The sequence below is a fragment of the Anarhichas minor genome, unplaced genomic scaffold (assembly GCF_050575085.1).
Source record: "Anarhichas minor isolate MPS153535 unplaced genomic scaffold, ASM5057508v1 ptg000040l, whole genome shotgun sequence".
NCBI lineage: Eukaryota > Metazoa > Chordata > Actinopteri > Perciformes > Anarhichadidae > Anarhichas > Anarhichas minor.
In genome coordinates this window covers 3,754,093-3,776,211 of record NW_027466486.1, presented here as the reverse complement: position 1 = coordinate 3,776,211, position 22,119 = coordinate 3,754,093, and the positions used below count along the sequence as shown (strand labels likewise).

The 22,119-nt window shown below is 42.9% G+C and overlaps 1 protein-coding gene across 1 annotated transcript in view; it reads left to right on the top strand.

The window, feature by feature from the left end:
* Positions 1-22,119, top strand: part of stag1a (STAG1 cohesin complex component a) — a 31,579-nt gene that overhangs the window by 2,128 nt on the left and 7,332 nt on the right. Inside the window, exons 2-16 of the mRNA XM_076108154.1 lie at positions 17,866-18,106; positions 18,387-18,507; positions 18,593-18,748; positions 18,860-18,956; positions 19,057-19,133; positions 19,236-19,440; positions 19,609-19,760; positions 19,961-20,034; positions 20,227-20,350; positions 20,579-20,677; positions 20,803-20,882; positions 21,123-21,230; positions 21,397-21,511; positions 21,655-21,772; positions 21,962-22,065. Coding sequence (XP_075964269.1) covers positions 18,078-18,106; positions 18,387-18,507; positions 18,593-18,748; positions 18,860-18,956; positions 19,057-19,133; positions 19,236-19,440; positions 19,609-19,760; positions 19,961-20,034; positions 20,227-20,350; positions 20,579-20,677; positions 20,803-20,882; positions 21,123-21,230; positions 21,397-21,511; positions 21,655-21,772; positions 21,962-22,065 — 1,659 coding nt within the window. The 5' untranslated portion in view covers positions 17,866-18,077. The remainder of the gene's footprint in view (positions 1-17,865; positions 18,107-18,386; positions 18,508-18,592; positions 18,749-18,859; positions 18,957-19,056; positions 19,134-19,235; positions 19,441-19,608; positions 19,761-19,960; positions 20,035-20,226; positions 20,351-20,578; positions 20,678-20,802; positions 20,883-21,122; positions 21,231-21,396; positions 21,512-21,654; positions 21,773-21,961; positions 22,066-22,119) is intronic.

The following is a 22,119-nucleotide window of genomic DNA, read 5'->3' as shown; positions in this document are numbered from 1 at the left end:
TTGAGATCTGTCGCTCAGACCCTTCAGAGTCAACAGACTTCATGTTTTGTTATATTACAGACATCCACCATTGAAGAACACACACAGTGTGTTTGGCTCCCACATATAGCTACGTTGGTAGGAACGTATGGAGTTGGTCTGATGCAGAACCAAAGTGCTCTGGCTCGTATTGACGAGATAACTATTTGGACGTTACGAATGGCTTCATCCTTGAAGAAGAAAACCACAGCATTTTAAATATTCAGTCATACACCAGGCCGTCCTTGCCTTGGGAGTCGGCCATATGGTGGCATTTCTTTTCAAAGGTGTCTGATGTGAGGAACATGTCGTGGCATGAACCTTTAGATAACATTGAGGGTTAACAGAAATGTTGAATAATCCCTCCTCCTTCCTCTGTCCCTTGAATCGCTTGGCTCTTTGCCCCGGCTCTTCCCTTAATACGCCTATAAAGGACTGAGAATCACATAATGGTTCCGATTAGTGGCACATATACTGTGGTCATTTTAAAGCTAATAATGGGCAGTAAAATACATCTAATGGGTATGTGTTTTGAGGATAACTGTATTCAGCAGTCTTCTGTTAAGAATAGCAAATGGTTGTCCATATGTTGCAAAGAAAAAACACTTTACTGACCCTACTGAAAGCCAGATATTGTCTTAATGTCGTACTTATTTCGCACATAAATGTATAAATAGTATTGTTTAAGACAATGAATCAATGAGTTGTGCCTTACAACAGTCACTAAGCTTTGTGTTCGAGCCGTATGCTTTTAATGCTACAGCTCAGGAGATTATGTCGAGTGCTTGACATTTGCCAGAGCCGATCACACGGCGACCTCGATTCAAGATGTTGGCTTTAGAAAGAACCGTAGATCTTATTCCCATTGTCGTCCAGGTTTCCAGCACAGTCGGAGGAATGTCAAAGAAAAAAACAAATATTGCTGCCGTCTGTTTTCATTTCTGTTTATTCAAATATGAAGCATATATTCAATCACAAGAGCAGCACTTCTTCATAAATATGTTCATGAGTAATAGGTGTATTTTGACAGACCAGCAATCTCAGCAGTCTCTGTAATTTATAGGTACGATGGTATAGAATAACATTACACAAGCTTCTGGAAAGCCCAGAAGCTGCTCATGTTGATATGCAAACACACCTGCTTTCTAAAATAAGAGTTGTCACCCTCGGCAGAAGCCTGATTTAAGGCTTTCCTTGTGCTGTGGTTTCCTCTTGTATAATTAGTTGCATTGCTGGTGTCAGATCTGTTGTCTGTCCCTTTTGTTTTGTGGAGGGCAAGTTGGGTGAGGTCGGGACTGAGATTGCTGTGAAGCTGAACTTGTTTACTGAAGTGTTGACCGTTGAGATGAGGTCCAGCAGTAGTTGTTTTTTTTGAGTCTGTGCGCCAATAAAGAAGCAGCATCGTAGGCCAAATAAACACACACGCACAACATTGTATTGGAAACATTATATGCAATGAAATCATTGAAAACTGCACGTTTTAAAAGCTGGACAAATGAACATGTTGACACAACTCTTCTCTTCACAGTTTCATGGTGTTACTTGCAGATTAATTGGCAACACGCCCGCAATATTATTTCATCGCAGCCTCATTACACAGGCATTAGACCGACGTCACCCAATGATTCTCACCTTTTTAAATCCATCACTCTTACACAGATAACTCAGGCACCATTAAGTTAGATATTGATCGTTTAGAAGCCAAAGTGTGACGATCTGCTGCTCGTGGATAACTTTCATTAACTATGAGAAGTGCACATATGGGGATATGATTTGCTGCAGTATTGTCACTGTTTTGTAATATACAATGCCATTAATTCTTCACACACAATACACAACAGAAGTTGTCCGGGTAGCAGCATATAAAACAAACAGCGTGTGCACTGATGTAGATGTTGAACACGCGTATCAGAAGCGATCACAGGGATTTCCTGCCACACCACAAGAGCTCGTATTGTGAGTGCTAATGCATGCTGGGATGTGCTCTACACACGGGTGGGGCTCATCCTTCACCACACGGCTAAAACCACCAGCGGGGTTATAATGCAAAACAAAAATATGACTAAGCAGAGTCAGTTGGAAATCGCAAGGCTGGTCTGGGAAGTAGAAATTGTTGTCAGATAACATAGTGACAGAGGAGTTGCTGTAATGATGGGCGACATAACGTGGTGACAACCTTCAATAAATCTTGTTGAAGTAATGAGCCGTGATGAGACTAGAGGTGCGTCATGTGGTGTGTGTTTTGTTGTGGAGGTTTGTTATCTCTCTCCGTGGTGTTCCTACACGGCTCACTGGGTTCTGTTCCCAGCTGCTTTTACCTGTTTGCTGATGCAGCCAAGTCACCGACTGGCAGAGTTGTTTTAGTCAAGACTGTAAAAACAATACCGAGGCTTTACTTTCCGACGTACAGACACTTCTTTTTCAGCCCACTGCCTACATTTAAAAACAACACACTGCAATTATGAGTCTTATGTCCAGCTCTGCTACGTTTATAACGCTGCAAACTTGAAATACTAATCCAGTCTGTTTGTAGTTGTTGTGTTTTTTTTAAACCCCCACTGTGGCTGACCGGACTCCTCTGGCCTTGAAAGTGTGTGTTTAACAAGTTTACCCTGATCTCGCTGAACAGACGTGGAAAGTAACACTTTAAAGTCCAACTGAAATGAAATGTCTTTTTGTCTGCTGCAGCACACATATCTGCTCTGTAAACCCCCTTTTTCCCGTGTTCAAAGCAAAGACATTTATATTTTATAATGTTTTGGTGTCATGAAAGGCTACATAGCTAATTAGCTGCTCAGCTGCAGCACATTTAACAGCATATGCGTATCAGAAAATGTCCCGTCTGTTCTCTTGGATGCTGGGGGAATATTTGGGGAACTCAAATTCACTTAGCATTTTGCAAAAAAAAAAAAAAGGACACTCGATAAAATAGCTTACAGTAGCTTAGGCTATACAGCAATTTACCGCTGCCAGATGTTGCCAGATGCTGCTCTGGGTCAACCTGTTATTGAAAAAATGCTGCAACCGTCGCAAAATTCTTATTGCTGCTGGTATGAATAGTTTTGATGCCAAATATCTGTGGCTGAGTAATTCACACAGTTATGTATTGGTCACACCCCAAATGTGTAAAGGCCTTAAGGCTGCATCCTCACTGACACACATACAAATGAATGGAAGGACTGACGTTTTTGCCGCAATGCCAGATGTTTGCGTGAATGTAGCCTAATAACCTAAATACATTTTAAAAAATTGCGTTTTTACATTGTTTTTTGTCTACGCAAAGTCGAGTAGTTTTCTTTTTGCATATTCATAGATTCTTGATTTTTCCATTAGAGAGAGAAATTACAGGTTATTTTAAGAAATTTAAAAACCAGTAATTTAACTTTTTCTGGGGAAACCAAATTGGGCACAAACTAAAAAGCATTTTTATGTATCATAGAACATGTATGTTAATGCAGTATTTGTCATGGAGTTGAGTATTTTCTGCACTCGTAGAATCCTAAAATGAGTCATAGAGCTCAATGGGATGTAAATCCAAAATATACAAGGTAATAACTGTAATACGGAAGTGATTTGTGATAATGTGTTAATTAGTCTATTCACCTTGTCGACTGCAACCATAAAACACGTTCGTCCCACTGGCAGTAAGTGAAACATTGTTTTCATCTCTTAAAAACATCCAAAGCAGCGGCACTTTTCATGAAAACACTGCTTTAATTAGCCCACTTGCATCACAAATGTGATGCTATTTCTGGAAGTGTTTTACATGAAAACAGTTGGAATTAAACAGCCGGTATTCTATAAAAATAATTTACAGAATGGATAGCCAAATGATTGAAAACTGTGTATTTTGGCGTTCGTTGAAAACGGACAGGATGTTTTCTGATGGATGTATTTGTTTGGCTGCGAGGACAGTGAGGAAGCGTTCACACTGACAGCAGCTCGTTGTTCTTTTACATCGGCGCTGTAAAGTGGAGCTTTGTAGAGTGGAACACCTTATTAAACTCTAGACAGACGGCTCAGAGAAAAGACTGCCACTGGGGCTTCACTCTCACTGAGAGAGTCTGAGGTGGCGTGAGCAGTGAGCCTTTGTGTGAAGTACACGCTCTCTACAAACCTTTATTTTAAGTGTTTAATAATGTCTTTGTTAACAACTATAACTCCTCCTAGGAGGCATCCATAAGTGGATGCTGGTGTATAAACAAATAATGAAAGCCAATTAAACACAGTTGTAAAGGAAATGTCACCATAGGAGAAGTTAGAGTTGCTGATGAATACATAAACAGATGCGTTAAACATGTCCTATCTGAATACAACTGCATTAAAGTGTGTTGTAAACCCCTTATGACATGTTTATGTAGCTTATAAAGTACAGTAGACATGTAAAGTTATTTGAGATTAATGCACACAAGAAATATAAATGATAAAATGAGATAATAACATAACATAAGACAGTAGCAAATACAAGAAATGGCAGGGAATACAAACATGAATAATTAAATAAAAATAAATAATGGCTACAAAACATTTGAATCCAAAGCGAGGCTAAACGGGTAGCTTTTAATTTTCCACGTAAAGAGATCGACACTTTCAGCTGCTTTCGAGTCCTGTGGCTCGGAGACTAAAAACTCAAATCTAGCTCAACAAATACTGTTCATTCCTTCAGTTTCCTGATTCCTGGATGGAAAGAATTTCTTTTGGCCGACAGTAAGGCCGTGAAGGGAAAGTCCTGGATTAGCATAGACATCGTTTGAGACGTGGACTGTATATCTGTCTCCTCGAGGAGTGCAGTCTTGTTTTTTTATGAATGTAAAAGATAGGTTATGATGCATTATGGGTCTCTTTTGGAGGCATTAAAGAGTAGCCTCCAGTTGATATCCTGCTTGTAGACTCTCAAAGGGTTGACGTCTGGGGGATAAGAAAATGAAGGCTTTTCACTCGTTATTTTGTGATTTACATACGTTCATAGCAGCCACATCTAAATTTGGCAACCTGCAAAATCCTTTTCAGTGTCATTTACACATGCGAGGTTAACCGACCTTCAAGCAGCAGCAAACACCTCCTCCTCCACATCGGGCCGGGCGTGTGTGTCTCGGCGGTCCGTGTTATTTGTACTCTTGACTTAATATTGATTCGCCGGCACGTGCCAAGTTAATTCTACCGCCGCACAGAGTGGAAGTGAAGTGGTCGCAAAATTTAAAAAAATACAAAACATTTCAGCAAAGTGAGCTACTAGACGGTGCTTCCTGATTTAGAAACTGCAAATGTGCCAAATATTTATTTGTTTTTAGAAACAAACCTTTTACCAACAAACTGATAGACTCATAAAAGAGTCTCTGTAAGTGGAGATGCGGCTAGATTTGTTCACTACGCCGCCTTGAGACATCATTTCTTTGTATCGCTCCTACCCCATCTGCTCTTTGGGCCCGTGTGGAGGGGATTAAGGGGTTTCCCTGCCTGTACTGGCGGACTCCAACAGATTATTTACCCATAAACCTCTTTCCTTATTCCCCACTGACTGCATATTATCCTGGCAGCATTATCCAGTCCAGCAGACAAACCTTCCTCAGACTTTAGACCGTCGTAGTCAAGGTTGGACCATCCTTGTATGAACACCATGGACATAGTGGCTGATGGACTAATGTGATTCATCATCAAACCGCATACACTACTATTGGGATTTTATTGATTTGATTTAGTGAGAGGTAAAGACATTCATGAACCGCAAATGATAAAAACTGGAAGATTGTTTTGCTTTTTGCCAGTTTATTATCAGTTTATTATAAATTTTCTTGTGAATGATGGAGCGTGTAGCCTCGATTATTCATTTAGTCTATTGAATGTCAAATAAGCAGAAAAATGCCCGTTACGAGTTCTGAGGAGACGCGTGGCCTCTTGAAATGTCTTGAACTGGAGTCCAAAAAATGGCACTTATTAAATAACCCAAAACACCGACGCAAAACGGTACAAAACCAAAGATATTCAGTTTACTATCACATCAAATAAACCATACGCGTTGTATATTTATGACTGAATCCAGCAGTTTGCTGCTGTGTTTTTGTGAGGTGTTGTTGCCATTTGTGTCTTGACACCTGGCTGGGATTTACATACATACATCCACCAGCTCCTTGAAGCAGTCAGAGCTCACTCTCTGTAGATTATTGCTTCAGAACAGCACTTTGTGTTTTTTTGCTTTGATATCTGCCGGCTCCGATTAGCAGGCTTCTCTCGTGAACATCTTTGACATGCCGCTAGACCATTAGGAAGTAATAATGGGTGTTAGGAGTAACAGCCTCTGGGTCTGCGTTTATGAGTGTGTCCCCCCCTTTCCCCCCCCCCCCCTTTCTCCCCCTCTATTAGAAGTGAATATGAGGCAGACTGAAAATGTGGGCCAAGGTGAGAGAGGGAGCCCAGACAGATGAAAACAAATGAGTCCCTTTTTCGTTCTCCTTCTCCTGCTGCTCTCCCCCTCTGTGCTGCTGTCACACTTTCTCCCCCGCTTTACCCCTCTCCTTACCCCTCTTCCCATTAACCCCCCCCCCCCCCCCCCCCCCCCCCCATATCACCATCACCACCGCCACCACCTCTTCTTGCGGCTCCATTTTGCAGCCGAGCAGGCAGCCATTGCACAGAGAGGAGAGAGGAACATTGTTAGTTCGCCGCTGTCTCTTTTTTATGCGTTGCCCTTTTTTCTCTCGCAGTCTAATTGTCTTTTATTCACACAGGTAGTGCTCAGGAGGTGGGGGAATCTATTTTTCAACACAGATCTTATCAGTTTGTGCAGCTCACACAGCATTCTCCCCCCCCCCCCCCCCCCCCTCCCTCTCCTCTATGCTACGATCAGGCTTTGTGTGCTGCAGAGTTCGAGCATACAGTAGTTTGTGGCAATAACAGATGGCTGTGTGTGTGTAGAGGAACATGACTATGTGTCACTCTCTGTGTCGGATGGGTAATCTCCCGTGTGACATAATCATAATCTGGTTAAACCAGACGGCCGCAGACGGCTTCAAGGCTGCTCCACATTGTTGTGAGGCCGAGGTTCTTTGGTCTCCGTGTGCATGGAGGATGGCAGCATGATGAAGTGCAATTATTGTCTTGGTGGTGCAGCTCGTAGCCGCGGCCCAGAGGGACCGATTGTGGTTCAAGCTCACAAGTCAGGCTCCGGTTGGCCTTCATTGTGTAGAGAGGTTTGAGAGGTCGCTGGTTCTCTTTCTTCTTTCTTTGTCGAAGTTTAGAGTCTTGTGAAATACCGTAAGACTTTAAGTCAGGAAGCTTTTTCCTCACACCTCAGTTCATCACAGATCAAAATAACTTCTTTGCTCACTAGAACTGCAAAGTGATTGTTTTAATTGTCTGCTGATTCCCGACTGCAGGGTATAAAATTACCCGAATCTTTGGCACAATAACCTGAATAACATTTGGTACGCTTACTTTATCAGACACTTTAAAACTGTAATTGATTCCCATGCATGCTGCTAGCGCAGTCCTGCTAATAACGGAGCTAACGGCTAACGTCCACAGAGGTTGTTTTGACTTACATTATCTGTCTGAGCTCTATTCAGTAAATATAGTTGCATTACTAACACTAGATCTTAGCAGATTGTGATCTATAATTAGTACTAATAATGGCAATAATCGTTTTTAATCAAAACATATTTTCTAATCATTTGATTTGCCTGTTAGCACTACAGATGGCTTAACAATGTCAAAAGAAAACTTGAAAACTGGCTTCTAAGTCTGGCGCACTTCCTGTGGTTTTGTTTTTGAACTGTGCAGAAGTGAAGGGCACATATATGGTTCATCTGGGGCTGTAAAGATTTCGACACTATTGCCATTTTAATGTGAGTTGGCAGGTATTGAATTAGATGGAAATGCATCGTCGGCTCAAATTGTAGCTTTTCTGTACTCGACAGGACTTTATTGACCGAAGAACCCTGGAGATGACGTACGCGAGGCGTCATGCAGTTTAGGTTGAGAAGTGCTTATCAATTTCAGCCATTGCTCAAGAATACCTGAACTTCCTGTTTGTTGGTGTTGGTGCGGCGTACAGACCGTGCAGGTTACCGCCTGCTGTCGTCGCGTCGGGCTGTTTGAGAAACCAGGATCCTCTGTATCTGAATATTCACAACAAGCTCGGGTGCACGTCAACACGCCCTCCTATCTGAGGCAGCAGGGATCGCGGCTCAAACATTTTCAGTAGAAAACATTTCTGGTGCAGAGAGCTCCGGGATGAAATATGTAAATTTGGCATGTTTTTCAAACCTTTTTGTCTGTGAAACCTGGCCTTCTCAAAAACAAAAAAACAAATGACAACTCTGTGCAGCTCACTCGGAGTTGAACTGCTGACTGGATGTTGGCCTCTCGCCATCGTGTTTGAAGATAAAAGTCGAGAGATTGAACAGTTTTCCTCGAGTGGTTTGTGATTACAGCCGTGCTACTATTTCATTTAGTTATAGAGGTATTTTGTCCGTTACTATTCACTGCGAGTGCTTCTCCCAGAATTATATTTGCATAGCAGCTCACAGCTTCTCACTCTTACAGGCATAATGCATACGGCCTTGGCCGGATCGTTGGATTTAATCCATAATATCCAAGAGTGGAGCTGTAGAAGAATCTGTTTTAAGGTTGTCAGTTTGTGACAAACCCGATTCATTTAAACTCTGTCACTGCGCAGACACATCTTTGTTTACACATAGGCAGCTTGTTTTTTTAATCAATGATCAGTCAACAATCAGCTATTCCACGTTTACTTATGAGATGATTCAACGGCCCATGACTAGAGACATCAGTCATTTCTTTCTACCAAACGACCAAATGGTGTCTGTAAAGTATCACAAAGTATCAAACTGAATTATTGATAAGATGATTTTAGATTTATTCTTCATTCTCAGATTGTTTGTCTTTGCTGATGAATAAATGTTTGATGCGATAAAGTTCAAGTCGTAGATAAAGCGAATAAAAGTTGACTGGAAGACGTAATTAGTTGTTTGTTAGCTTTGCTGAATTTTGTGAGCAAGAGATGAGTACATCTCTTAATTTTATCCTTGTACTTAATCCAAAAAAAATTCTGTATCGGAATTGTGAAGGTTTTTCCTCTTCTGGCTAATTCAGCTCTGCCAGACCTCATCACTCAATCCAAGAATCTTTGATGCTGTTTTATGCACTCTGCTTATGAACTGCTTTTCTCTTCTAACTCAACACACAAACACGACACTGTCAGACGGCTTAAAAGCATAGAAAGAGGCATTCGCTGAGTTCTTTGGTGCTTTCAGGACTCGGTCACTTTGACCTGCAGTCTGGAGGATTGGCCCTCGGGATGATCCCACAGGCCAGCAGGTCCACCAAGATCCAAGTTAACTGGATCCAGTTAAATCCATCCGGGTTAAACGAGTCCGCCGCCCTCGACACTGCTGCAGTACTCTTCTGGGATAAACCATAGACGCCTCCCTCTGTCTCTCTCATCGTTACAGCGTCGTTAACGCGTTCATAAAGCGCGGCGGTGAAAGTACATCGAGGAGACCGCGGTCTGCCGGAGAGGACGGGAGATAACGCAGCGTGGTTTACAGTCACTGATAACAGCCGAGGCTCATGTGGGTCAAATTCTACACAAGTCGAAAGTGCCAAAACAAATCTTTTTTGAGAAAATAACGACTTCATTTTAGGTCTGTACTGGGGATGTTGCTACAGAAACCAACCTTGTAAGGACAAGTGCTTCACAGAACGTTCGATCAGTTCTTTAAATAATTGGGCCGAGTTATTGCACGGACCATTTTTGAATGTAGCCACACAGAGAAAGAGAGAGAGAGAGAGAGAGAGAGGTGTGAGAAAGTTAATCCACTTCAGCCTGAGCTCGATGTAACATCAGCTCAGCAGCTCTAGTGTGAAGAGACCGGAGAGACAAAGTGAAGCAGCTTCAGCTTGTGTCTGTCAATTAGAGCTCTGCAGAGAGAGCAGCACACACGCTGGGCCTATGGCGGTAATATTTAAAGAGAGAATAATATCTTCCCAGTGTCTTCCAGTTAAAATCTGCTTCAGTCTTGTTTCCTTCAGGGGAACTCATTTCACTTTAAATCTGAATATTTGTTCAGAGTCGTCCCCTTACATAGCTTCTTTATGTCACGTTTTTTTTTACCCATCTGTGAGGAGCTGAGGTGAATACGAGGAGATAGTAATGAGGGAACTCACTCCCCGTGGTGTGCAGTCACGTTTCTGTGTGTCACTGCACTCTTTACTCAAGAGGCTCTGAAGAGTCCAATTATTTTTATACATGTTTGAGCATTATGATGCATGGCATTGTGGGAGAAGGCATAAAGGGGAATGCTTCTTAGTTGTATGGAAATGTTTTTTTTTACACATTGCCCAAGCATCTGGAGCTTAAGATAACACTCGGGTTGAGTAAATGTCCTTTTTCACTCTGCTGCCAAGCAAATGTTTAATTGTCCTCACATGGGTCATGTGGGAACCACAGATCATCGTTTTTTAAATAATAATTAACTATCTTTTGACTTTTGAGGCCATCAAGTTCATTCCTGGAGGAATCCTGACGTTTGAGATGACTCACATTTCACCCAGCTGCTTTGAATCTTGGGATACATTTCATTTAACTTCGGCAAAGTGATCGTGACTTTCTTCCAGAGCCGTATTTAAACATACCACTTGTCCTGTATGTCTCTGCAAAACTTGATTTGTTAGTCAATGTGCTTTTTCGATGTGCTTTCGTAATGAGCTTGGTGGGAATCCTCTTGACGCTCGCTCCTCTCGTGGAGCTTGAACCTCTTCGTGCTTCACACCAGCACCACACTTTGATGTTACCTACCTGAGGCGACACGAACGCTGTATAAACAAAAACAGGCTTATTATGTGTATGGTGGCTTAATTACAACAAAGACATTGACTTGTAAACAGTCGGTGACTGTGTCTCAGAACACACTTCGAGCCGTCTTCTCTGTGTGGCTTTCACAGGGAATCGAATGAATATTACTCAGTGGATTTTACGCGGCACATAAATCTCTGACGGGCGTCTTGAGTTGTTTCCAATCTTACAAGTCATTTCCATATAAATGACCACTGTATTATAGAACGCTTTCTTTTCTTCTCCAAAATAATTCCTTCGGTTCATCTTTCCCATTATTTGTTGTGTGTTTTTCTCTACTGTGTTCGGTCTCAATCCCGTATACTGTATATACATGTACATGTTCCTCTCATAGGTAGTGTTAATACTCAGCTCTACTCACAGTATCACCACCGTCTCTTATCCTGAAGTATTGACTGTCGAGACAGAAATAGCACTTGAGTCTCGATTGGCTGTATTGATGGCAGCACATGCAGAAGGACATGTAGAGTATCTGAGTCCCTCCTGGTGTCGTTAGTGGTGAATCCAGTCTTGTGTTTATCCTTCTCAAAACGCTGCACATTTGTAGTCCACGGTGTTTGAAACGGGCTTACTCACACTCCGTCTCTAGAGATGATGGCCAATTATAGCAGAGGCAGCTCAGGTTCTAGCTGTCAGAAGAAGGTGTGTCTGTGTGTCAGCTGGGCTTTCATGACCCGATCTTTTCCAGTGTAATGCAAGTGAAAGCAAACATCCCCTTTTTATAGTTTCCACCTGTTAAAATCACCTCTGTGGTGCTCTAAAAGCTTTGAATAATTAAAGAGAAATATTGCATAATACCAAGCAAGACTCAGTGACTACGAGTAGTCCGGGTTTTGCTCTTATTCCAAAAAAGACAATATTCCTAATAAGCTTTTTACATGGCTTATGGAAATGTATGTTCCACTAATGTTCCCGTTTACAATCAGCCAATATCCAAACGGAATATGATGTTTACATGAGCTATATACAATTCTGATATTCTCATATTTGGAATAAAAGTGTTGTATGTCCGGTCTGCGTGTCCACCCGTCCTGTGTGCACATTTATTATCATATTTGAAATAATGAAGGGTTTATATGAAAAGTGTCCCCCCCCGTCCCCCCCCCATGGCTACTTGCCTCCACCTCGCTGAAGTACACCATAACAAGCGATGGTGAATCACTGCCAGCGGCTGTGTCGACCCGGCACTCTCTGGCCTCACCGCGGAAGCAGGGAGAGAAATAGCACTTCACAATAAGCTGAAGGCTATTTTGTGACCATTATTTTGTTGCCATAATGGTGTGGCTGTTCTTTTAGTGTAGAGCTGTTGAGATGTGTTGAATAGTTAAAGGGTGTTAATGTGTGTTAATGAACGTGTCTCGTGCTAATTGGTACGAGATTGCTGTGGTTTCTATTTTTGCCTCGAGGCCGGGGTAGTATTTTAAACCATTATTCTACTCTACACTCAGTGATGCAGTCTGATGACGTACGTTTGGAAATTGTTTTGTCTGAGGAGGCTATTGCTGTGCAGTCATTCTATAACCAAAGTGTCTTTATTCCCCTCTTAATAGAGACACTGGTGAGGAGGGGTAATAACCTTCCACTGGGAATGACTTTGCAAACTTTTTCTCCTTCTGGCGGCGGCATCCATCGAGCCTGTTCACGTAGCCACCGATACACCCTGATGTGAGGCAGAAGCACTGCTTTGAAGACAGCGCTGTAGTTTAAGCTACTGATGAAATGGTGACATACATTCCAGGAAGGCTGGTTTGATGGATTTAAAACTATAGAAAGACATTAAAATGGCCATTATCTTATCTTCTTCAACAATCACGAGGTAAACAGTAGAAATATTTAAAAGACGAATGCTGTTGCGTCGTGTAGTTTAGCTTTAGGTTCAACTTGTCTTCTGGACAACCCTGTTGTTTTTCTTCCAGGAATGAGGGGGCTGTGTTGTTTTGCGTTGTTGTTTTTTCTGCCTGCATGTGGCCTTCGGGAAACTAACAGGCATGTGATAAGAAGAAATGCAATGCGCTGCGATGTTGGGGGGGTTGTTTAACTCTTCTGCAGGACGACACTGCGCTGTTTTGATTTGACGTTGATCTGAAAAGTCAGACGTTCATATTCTGATAAATTCATGCTTCTTACCCGTCAATATCTCCTCCACGGGTTACGTTACTACGCTCTCTTAGCTAGCTATGGGACCAACATACGCGGTCACCAACAGAGTGTTCTTAAGTGAGAAACTTATCTGAAAATAACTTTTTCATAACAAACCCCTCCCTTTCATCCCCGTAGTCTCCACTCAGCCAATCAAATACGCCGTCACCGCCGGGCTTATGACCCACACCGGTTGCGATGGCAACGCCGGCCTGCCTCCTAGAGAACATGTCATGCATGTTAAGTGGTTCTCAGACGCTCGTTGTCTCTCTGCCTCGCTCTCAAGTAGAGACACACACACACACACACACACACCAGAGATAGTTAACACAACTGTAAGCTTGGGTGGCTGCAGGTGCACGCTGAATATCTTCTCATTAAATTAATTTCTTACAACTCGTAGAGCAAAGTGCTGACATGAAGCTTTTGTGTGTAAAGTCCAACTCAACTGCTTAACATGTGTGTGTGTGTGTGTGTGTGTGTGTAGATTTGGTTTTTACCTGGTGTATTAAACCTGCACACACACACACTCGCGTTTGCTCCAAACAGGGGAGTCGTCATTCCAGTTTATTTAGCTATTAGCTCTTAATGTTCCCCATAAACCGGGCGTGATTTCTGTCGGCGTGCTCTCCCTCTTTTTTTAAGTGGCCACGTTAAGTTGTATTACTATAACTGGGCTGTAATTAATTTGATATATTTAAGAACTATTCGGTTCAGCCCAGGTGAAGTTTCTGAACAGTTTTATTCAAGATTCAAGCTTCCCTGATTCTCTTTTAGACCCTTTGTGAGATGTATAAACAAACACAAACAGTCTGTCGCACCACCTGGACCCACTGTCGGGGCACTTATTGATGCACTCCCATTGCCAGAATTAAACTCCTCCTGTATTTATGATTGCATGTTTATTAGTGTTACTTAGTGAACATTTATTTCAGTGCAGGACCAGCTATTAGCCCTGTCTTGTACTGTACTATGTAATAGTTAACTTTCCTTACTCTCATCATTATTAAATGCGTTTGGGACATCCACGCTGTGCTGTGTATTGAGGAACTGTGGTCTGAGCCCGCTGTACAGGAGCTGCTCGAGTGGTTTCACTATGACAGGATGCATCGGTAGAAAGGGTTTCCTCACGATGTTTAATATCGCTTTGCTGGCTCACACAAACCGCAACAAGCGCTTCTCACGTGCACGCTTTATTTCCTCTTTTCTCCTTTGCAATTTTGAAACTTACTTCCAAAAAGAAAGTGCTGATAAAGTTCCACACTGTATACGGTGGATCAGAAAACACGTGAAGTAACTGACATTCTATTATCGTAAAGTGAAGTACACATTTAGAGTAGAAATCTACTGTTTCCGGATACTCTGATATCTGCTTGATTTCTCAGTCGTCTGTGGCAGTAAAGATGTAAATCCTTTTGGTTTTATCTCTAATCTGTTCGACCACACAACTCCGCTTAACCGTGATCCTGCACACGTTTTGTCTGCGACAAAGTCATGAAAATTGGAATAAATCAATCAGTTTGTTCCAAATGACTTCATGTACTAAACTGAGTCAACAGGAAATGGGCTTTTTAATGTATAATGAATTATTATTCTTGGGCGGTGAGTAAGTAAACGTCTCTGAGAAAGGGCCAGAGAGTTGCTCAGTGAATACAGTCGGCAGCTTCTATCCCGTCCTCTAAAATTGAGGAACAGATCGAGAGACTCACTGCAAATTATTCATAGCCTCCTGTTGAGGCTGCTACTGTGTGTGTGTGTGTGTGTGTGTGAGAGTGAGAGAGAGAGCCAGGAAGTCTGCAAGTGTGTCGAGAAAAATGCAGAAAGCCAATGTGCGTCGAGGATTATTTAGTTGTTGGTCGATAACGGGTCAGACAGACTCCCAGCTTTCTCACACACACACTCTTCCTCTTCCTCTGAGAAGCAAACGTGACACAAGAGTTGATTTCAAGTGAAGTCGGCTTCTGTTCCCTTCGGAGAGAGATAATCTGATGATGAAAGGGACACAGAGGCATGTCGGGGTAAAAGAAATGAGAGCGAGCAGCTGAGATGTGACTGTCTGTGGAGTCCTGAGGGATGAAACTGTGGCTTTTGTCCAGTCACTTCCCTACATTTAGCGATTGCTTATTATGCATTGGTTGTAAAGTAGCACTGATTACCGGTTTCGAGTAGAGGAGCAATATCATCTCACTGTCTATATCTATCTTGATTATTTTCAGCTACGGCAAGCTCTGGGGATCAACTCGCCAATTAAAATCCTTGATGAAGATGATTAGACAAAGACTAAATGAGGTGATGATTCATTAACACCAGTGTCTTTGGTCAGTCACAACCAGTTTTACAGTCGTTCTCCTCCCACGTCTCCACTCCAGGGAGATCTTAACGTTTTTCCATCATACTTGGCTCTTGACAGGAATCTGTGCAGATCCTCAGGCGTTTTGTAGGTGTCCCCGTCTCCACGTTGTTTACCCGTCACTGTGTTTTTTTATTCTGTGTTTGTGTTGTATTGTGCCCCTGGCCTTTAGTGGGCGGACTTTGTAGAGTACAGAACAGTCTCCCCCAGGCTACCTATTCACACGTACCATGGTTACTGTCCCTCAAGGACTATTGTTACTGTGTGTGTGTGTGTGTGTGTGTGTGTGTGTGTGTGCAGCTGCAATGATTTGTTATGTAGATTAATGGTCCTACAGATTTACTTATTGCAGGAGTGCAGGGTTAACATTGTTTACATATGATGTTCATAGTAATGTTATTATATATATTTTATAGTAAAAAATAGAAATAAAACTATTAAATATTTCAATACCCTTTAATTATGATTCTCGTAATCCATTTATTCCATTGTGGCAAATGTCCTTGTTCATGGTTTCTGATTCTATAAGTTATTTTTTTCAGGCTATTTGAATCTTTATTCACCTTTTTACATTTGTGTTGATGAAACCTGCAAGTAGCCCGTGTCTGGCTGAATTTTGAGGAGTTCATATTCCTTTTATTCTGTGTTAAGTTTCACTGTTTCTCTCCCATAATTTCAAGTGCTGATCACATGCCAGCAGCTAAATGAAGTTTTTCACATAATGAGTCCAAATCCCTTTAAATTGAACTGATTCACAGCACAGTGTGAGCTATGCTAGTCTTGGAAGTGTTCAGTTACTTCGATTTCAGCCTTTGCTCCAGAACGACATCTTTACGTTACATTATACAGACTTTAAACAGCAGGTGGATCTTTTATTGTGACATTATGCAAGGTAACATTGCAGCTTTGTCCGTCCAGGTGATTTGAATGCTGTTGCATGGACGTCCAGGATCCTTTCCTTCATCATTGATACGTGCAGCCATGTCAGCAGTCTGACGCCTTTACATCCTATTTGTAGGTTTAATGTCTGTGCAGCCGGAATATCAAGTGTCACAATCGATCAGAAGCTCGTACGTATGCAAGCGGGTCAAATCCCGGCCATTAACACCCTGCTGCCTCTGTGGACTCTGCCTCTTGAAGTTTGAGCTTAGAAGTAGAGCAACTTGTGATTTTATTAAATATTATTATAACCAACGAAACATCATACAGGATTACTGACTTCACTGTCTCCACTAAAAATAGACTCTGTGCTCGTAACGATTTTCATTTACTCACAGTCTGGTGCAGAAGACAACCTGTGTGTGTGTGAGAGGGCAGAGATGATGATGTGTGTGTGTGTGTGTGTGTGCATGCTATTCCTCAGTACAAACACTGTGTTGAAGATCGTATTTAAATACACACTCTCTTAGCCTGCCCCCTACTGTTGCCCAGACCTACTTTCAAACACACACATGTGCACTCACACACACACTCTGGGGAGAATACACCCTTAAAACACGTCGCAGGTGAACAGAAGTGGACTGGCACTGAGCTGGGAGCTAAATGAGTGTCTGGTGATTTTCTCCTGACCCACTTTCCTCAGTTTAAAACTCAATTAAGCAGTTTGGAGATCGACTTTGGCCAGAGCACTTTGTGGATCGCACTGCCTCTTGTGGCCGAGTGCGGCATTGCTCCTCCTCTGCTCTTTGCCCTTATTAGAATATGAACAGGTAAATAACTCATGTTGAACCTTAATTTAGCTGCCAGTCTCCTGACTGAGAGTCTTCACTCTGGCTGCAAGGCATCCTGGGATTATTTCATTGAGTGGACATTATTTGTGGCACCTGGGAATTTTCACAACTCTGGAAAGGATTTCTTAAAATCATATTTATTTCCTGCTTTTGTCTTAAAAAAAAAAAAAGTGTTTCACTGTTTTTACTACATCATAGCACCTCTCTGCCTTTTGTATAATTCAACTTTCACACAGTTAAAAACGGTCTAATGTCACACTGTAAGCCGACCGTACTCGTTATTTAATAAATAAAGCCCCCTTGGTTTAAGCACTATGGTAACACTTTAAATTTGTGTTTCTGTAAATGTTTAACAACACTTTGTGTTCAAATCCTCACTACACGTCCCACACTATTTTGCTGTTGTAGTTCTCAATGTGTCCAGTTGGTGTCCTCCTCTCCCCATTTCCACTTCCACACCCTGAGTGGAAGCTTGAACCGTCCCTCTGCCCTCAGGGACGTTTGGCGGGACACTGAGCCGTGACACTTCGTGTAAACCGTCCGGTGTTTAACTACGGTTTCATTTAATAAATCATAATTTAGGCGATCACTTCATTACCTCTTTGATACTTTCCCTTTTAAGATCTAAATCTTGTGTTGATGTGCACGTTGTTAACTATTGCACAACATTTATATCTGCAGCACCTGTATAATGTATTGTTTCCGGTGTCACAGGGATGCTTTAATAATACTTTTCTCTGTGTTTTTTTTTCCAGGAGCTGAAGAGAGTTAAGAGCCAGCGAGTTGAACACAGTCCGTCCTGGAGCTCGTCCTCCCCGCCCTTCCAGAACTTGTCCCCCCCCCCCCCCCCCCCCCCTCCAAACTAAGTTTCTTTCTTGCGCCTCCATCTTTGGCCCCAAAACACACTCGGTCCTGAAGACGCACATCAACAGAGTCACACACCTCAACGCCGGCCACACTTACCAGGATGATCACCTCGGAGCTCCCCGTCCTACAGTAAGTGAAACACACACCTGAGAGAAAAAGAAAGTTGCAGTACTGTAGAAAAAGCTTCAAAATACTTCCAAAGTTGTGCTCTTTGTACTTTTGTACTGTTGATAGCAGTAACCGGTAACCCCTCTGTTGCCCTCAATGAAACTTGTACCTAAACCTTTGTTTAAAACTTGTCAATAACTCACATTTGTGTCTACATAAATACATCACAGAAATAAGTACTTGGGTTTGCTTTGCACACTTTCACTTTTGTGAAGAGGGTCTTTATGTGTTTTCCTCTCAGGGACTCTTCCAATGAGTCTGGGGCAACAGACGCCGTGGCTTTAAGTATGAGCATTGCTGAGATGGAAGATCCAGAGGTGAAAGGCAAGAAGAAGAGAGGGAGGCCTGGAAAACAAGCCCCGGTATGAGTCCGTTTGTTTCTGTGTTTCTGTGTGTAAACACGGCTGTTTGGAGTTCTTTGTTACTGACGTCTCCGTCCCCCTTCAGGCGTCCAATAAGAAGCCGAGGAAGTCACCGGCGGACAAGGCCGTGGGCGTAGCAAGAGGGCGAGGGAAAGCCAACGGCGTGGCTCAACATAACGGAGACGGCGGAGACCCCGTCACTCTGTTCGAGGTGGTCAAACTGGGCAAGAGTGCCATGCAGGTGGGTGACTGTAGTGTGTCCATACATTCAAAATATAAGCTTTGCAATATGCATTATCCAATCAAATACATTCAATTGTTTGTGTGTTTTCTTTTGTGTGTGTCTGTACAGTCTGTGGTGGATGAGTGGATCGAGTCGTATAAACAGGACAGAGACTTAGCGCTGCTGGATCTCATCAATTTTTTCATCCAGTGCTCAGGATGCAAAGGTGAGACGAGTGAAACTACTGCAGCGTGGTGAAACCACAACAATCGTTTAATAAAATCCATCGTTCTGATTCATAAATCCCGTCCTCGTTCTGTGACCAGGCACTGTGAGGATTGAGATGTTCAGGAACATGCAGAACGCAGAGATCATCCGCAAGATGACCGAAGAGTTTGATGAGGTCCGTGTCTGCTTTGGTTATCAGCAAGGCGAATGTGTTGCCCGTCTAAAGAAGCTGTGTTTCAGTTTGAAGTCCGTCTGATCGCTGTGTCTCTGTCCACAGGACAGCGGGGATTATCCTCTCACCATGCCGGGGCCCTTGTGGAAGAAGTTCCGCTACAACTTCTGCGAGTTCATCAGCGTTTTGATCCGCCAGTGTCAGTACAGCATCATCTACGACGAGTACATGATGGACACGGTGATCTCCCTCCTCACCGGGCTGTCGGACTCTCAAGTGCGAGCCTTCAGACACACCTCCACGTTAGCGGGTAACCACACCGGCGTTATGGGCACTGCAACAGTCCTCGCCATTACCATGAGATGTCTTTGTACAGCACATCAATGACGGCACCGGTCATGTATTCGTTCTTGGAGCGCTACATCTTCCAAGTAGCAGGTAGTGACATTTAAATGTGGCCCTTTTTGTCTGTGCGTAGCGATGAAGCTGATGACGGCGCTGGTGAACGTGGCGCTGAACCTGAGCATTCACCAGGACAACACGCAGAGGCAGTACGAGGCCGAGAGGAACAAGATCGCCGGGAAACGAGCCAATGACAAGCTGGAGCTGCTGCTACAGAAGAGGAAGGAGGTGGGCTGAGATAAACTATCAGAATCTAGAACTTTTAACGCACAGAGCTGATGTTATTGCTCAACGTAGCGTTGTGTTGCACGTTCTTTTCATTAGGAGTAACAGCTGTTTTCTCTGCTTAGCTTGTTGAGATATTCCACAACGTATCAAAAAGTTTGTCAATATGTTCGGTCTTGACTAAAACTTTTTGGTCTTTGCAGCTTCAAGAAAACCAAGATGAAATAGAGAATATGATGAACTCCATCTTCAAGGGAATCTTTGTGCATCGCTACAGGTACAAGTTTGTTCATATGGCACATTTTATACAACAGGCGTAGAATAAAAACCACAACAAGACGATCATACATTAAGATAATAAGGTATTACAATAAAAAGGGAATAAGATAAGATGGTATTCTTATTATCACCATTATTAAAAAGGGAATAATAATAGTGCTGATTTTACAATAAGAGTTTTGTTTTCTAGGGACGCCATTGCTGAAATCCGAGCCATCTGTATCGAGGAGATCGGAGTGTGGATGAAGATGTACAGCGATGCTTTTCTTAACGACAGTTACCTGAAATATGTCGGTTGGACACTACACGATCGGGTAAGCACACCGTCGTCCCACCACCCGCCTGTTGTGTTGTTGTTGTTGTTGTTTCTCTCACATTTCTTCAAGGCTTGTTTGATCTTTTTCTTCACATTCCGGTGCACCACTGCTGAATTGATTCAATGGGTCTGATGATGTTTACACAAACCTTTAGGCCACCAGCACCTGTTTTTAACTGCCTCTCGCTCTCTCTCTCTCTTTCTCTCTCTCTCTCTCTCCCCCCAGCAAGGAGAGGTGCGTCTGAAGTGCCTGAAGGCTCTGCAGAACCTGTACACAAACCGAGAACTGTTCCCCAAGTTAGAGCTGTTCACCAACCGCTTCAAGGTAACGCCAGCAAGGATGAAAATATGAATCGTGACCGCTTTAATTCCTTAGATTTTATGATTTCTGTTGCATTTCTGCTTATTTATTGCAGCTCTTTCCCCACTGAATTCTATGTGTTTTGACAGGACCGCATTGTATCGATGACGCTGGATAAGGAGTACGACGTGGCTGTGGAGGCCATCAGACTGGTCACACTCATCCTGCAGTGAGTAACTTCAATGCTTTTCACAGAGTCAGTTTATTTTGAATGAAAACATCACGCTTTGGCGCACAAAGATCCCTTCATACATGTAATACTTATAGTTTCATGTAACTCCTTTTTTCCAACTGAACAAAGTCGAAAATTGTCTAACATTCATATTTTTGATTCCCGTACTCTTTCAGACACTGAGGTTGTTTTTATATTTTTGTGTCGAGTGTAACTGGTTTTGATGATCTGTTCCAGGGGCAGTGAAGACGCCTTATCCAATGAGGACTGTGAGAATGTTTACCACCTAGTTTACTCGGCCCACCGACCAGTGGCAGTCGCTGCAGGAGAGTTCCTGCACAGAAAGTATGTCCATCCCGAGGGTTTCCCAAATTCACCTTAAATCAGTTCTGAGCGTCTTTTATTAGCGTCTCTCGCTGTTTTTCCTTCTTTTTCAATCTCTGCTTCTGTCTTCCCACCGTTTCTACATTTTTCCTCCTTCTCACTCTCTCTCTCTCTCTCGCTCTGTCAGATTGTTCAGTCGCCATGACCCACAGGCAGAAGAAGCGCTGGCTAAGCGCCGAGGGAGGAGCAGTCCCAACGGAAATCTCATTCGCATGCTGGTGCTCTTCTTTCTGGAGAGTGAGGTAACACATGATTCAACACATGTCAAACTATACATACATAAGAACCTGCTGTATTGTGAAAATATTGTGACCATATTCGTGGTTGATTAAAAGTTGTGGATTTCAGGTGTTAGAGTTCACAAAGTGTCTTTCTGTGTGCGTAGCTGCACGAGCATGCAGCCTACCTGGTGGACTCGTTGTGGGAAAGCTCTCAGGAGCTGCTGAAAGACTGGGAGTGTATGACTGAACTTCTGACGGAGGAGCCTGTGCAGGGGGAGGAGGGTAAGACACTGGTCTTGATCTCTCTCTCTCTCTAAGCCTATGAAATACTTCACATCAAGCACGACATCGCAGCCAAAAACAAGCTAGAAGAGATGATGTCAGGAAATGTTGTTCATTGAAACTCCCTCTCTCTTTTGTCTCCATATTTGTTTCTCTCTCCCCTCTCTCACTGTCCGTCTCTTTCTCTAGTGTTGTCAGACAGACAGGAGAGCGCTCTGATAGAGCTGATGGTGTGCACCATCCGACAGGCGGCAGAGGCACACCCACCTGTTGGCAGAGGCACCGGCAAAAGGGTCGGTCAAGTACACACACACACACACACGATACGTTCAGCATTTGACTTTGAG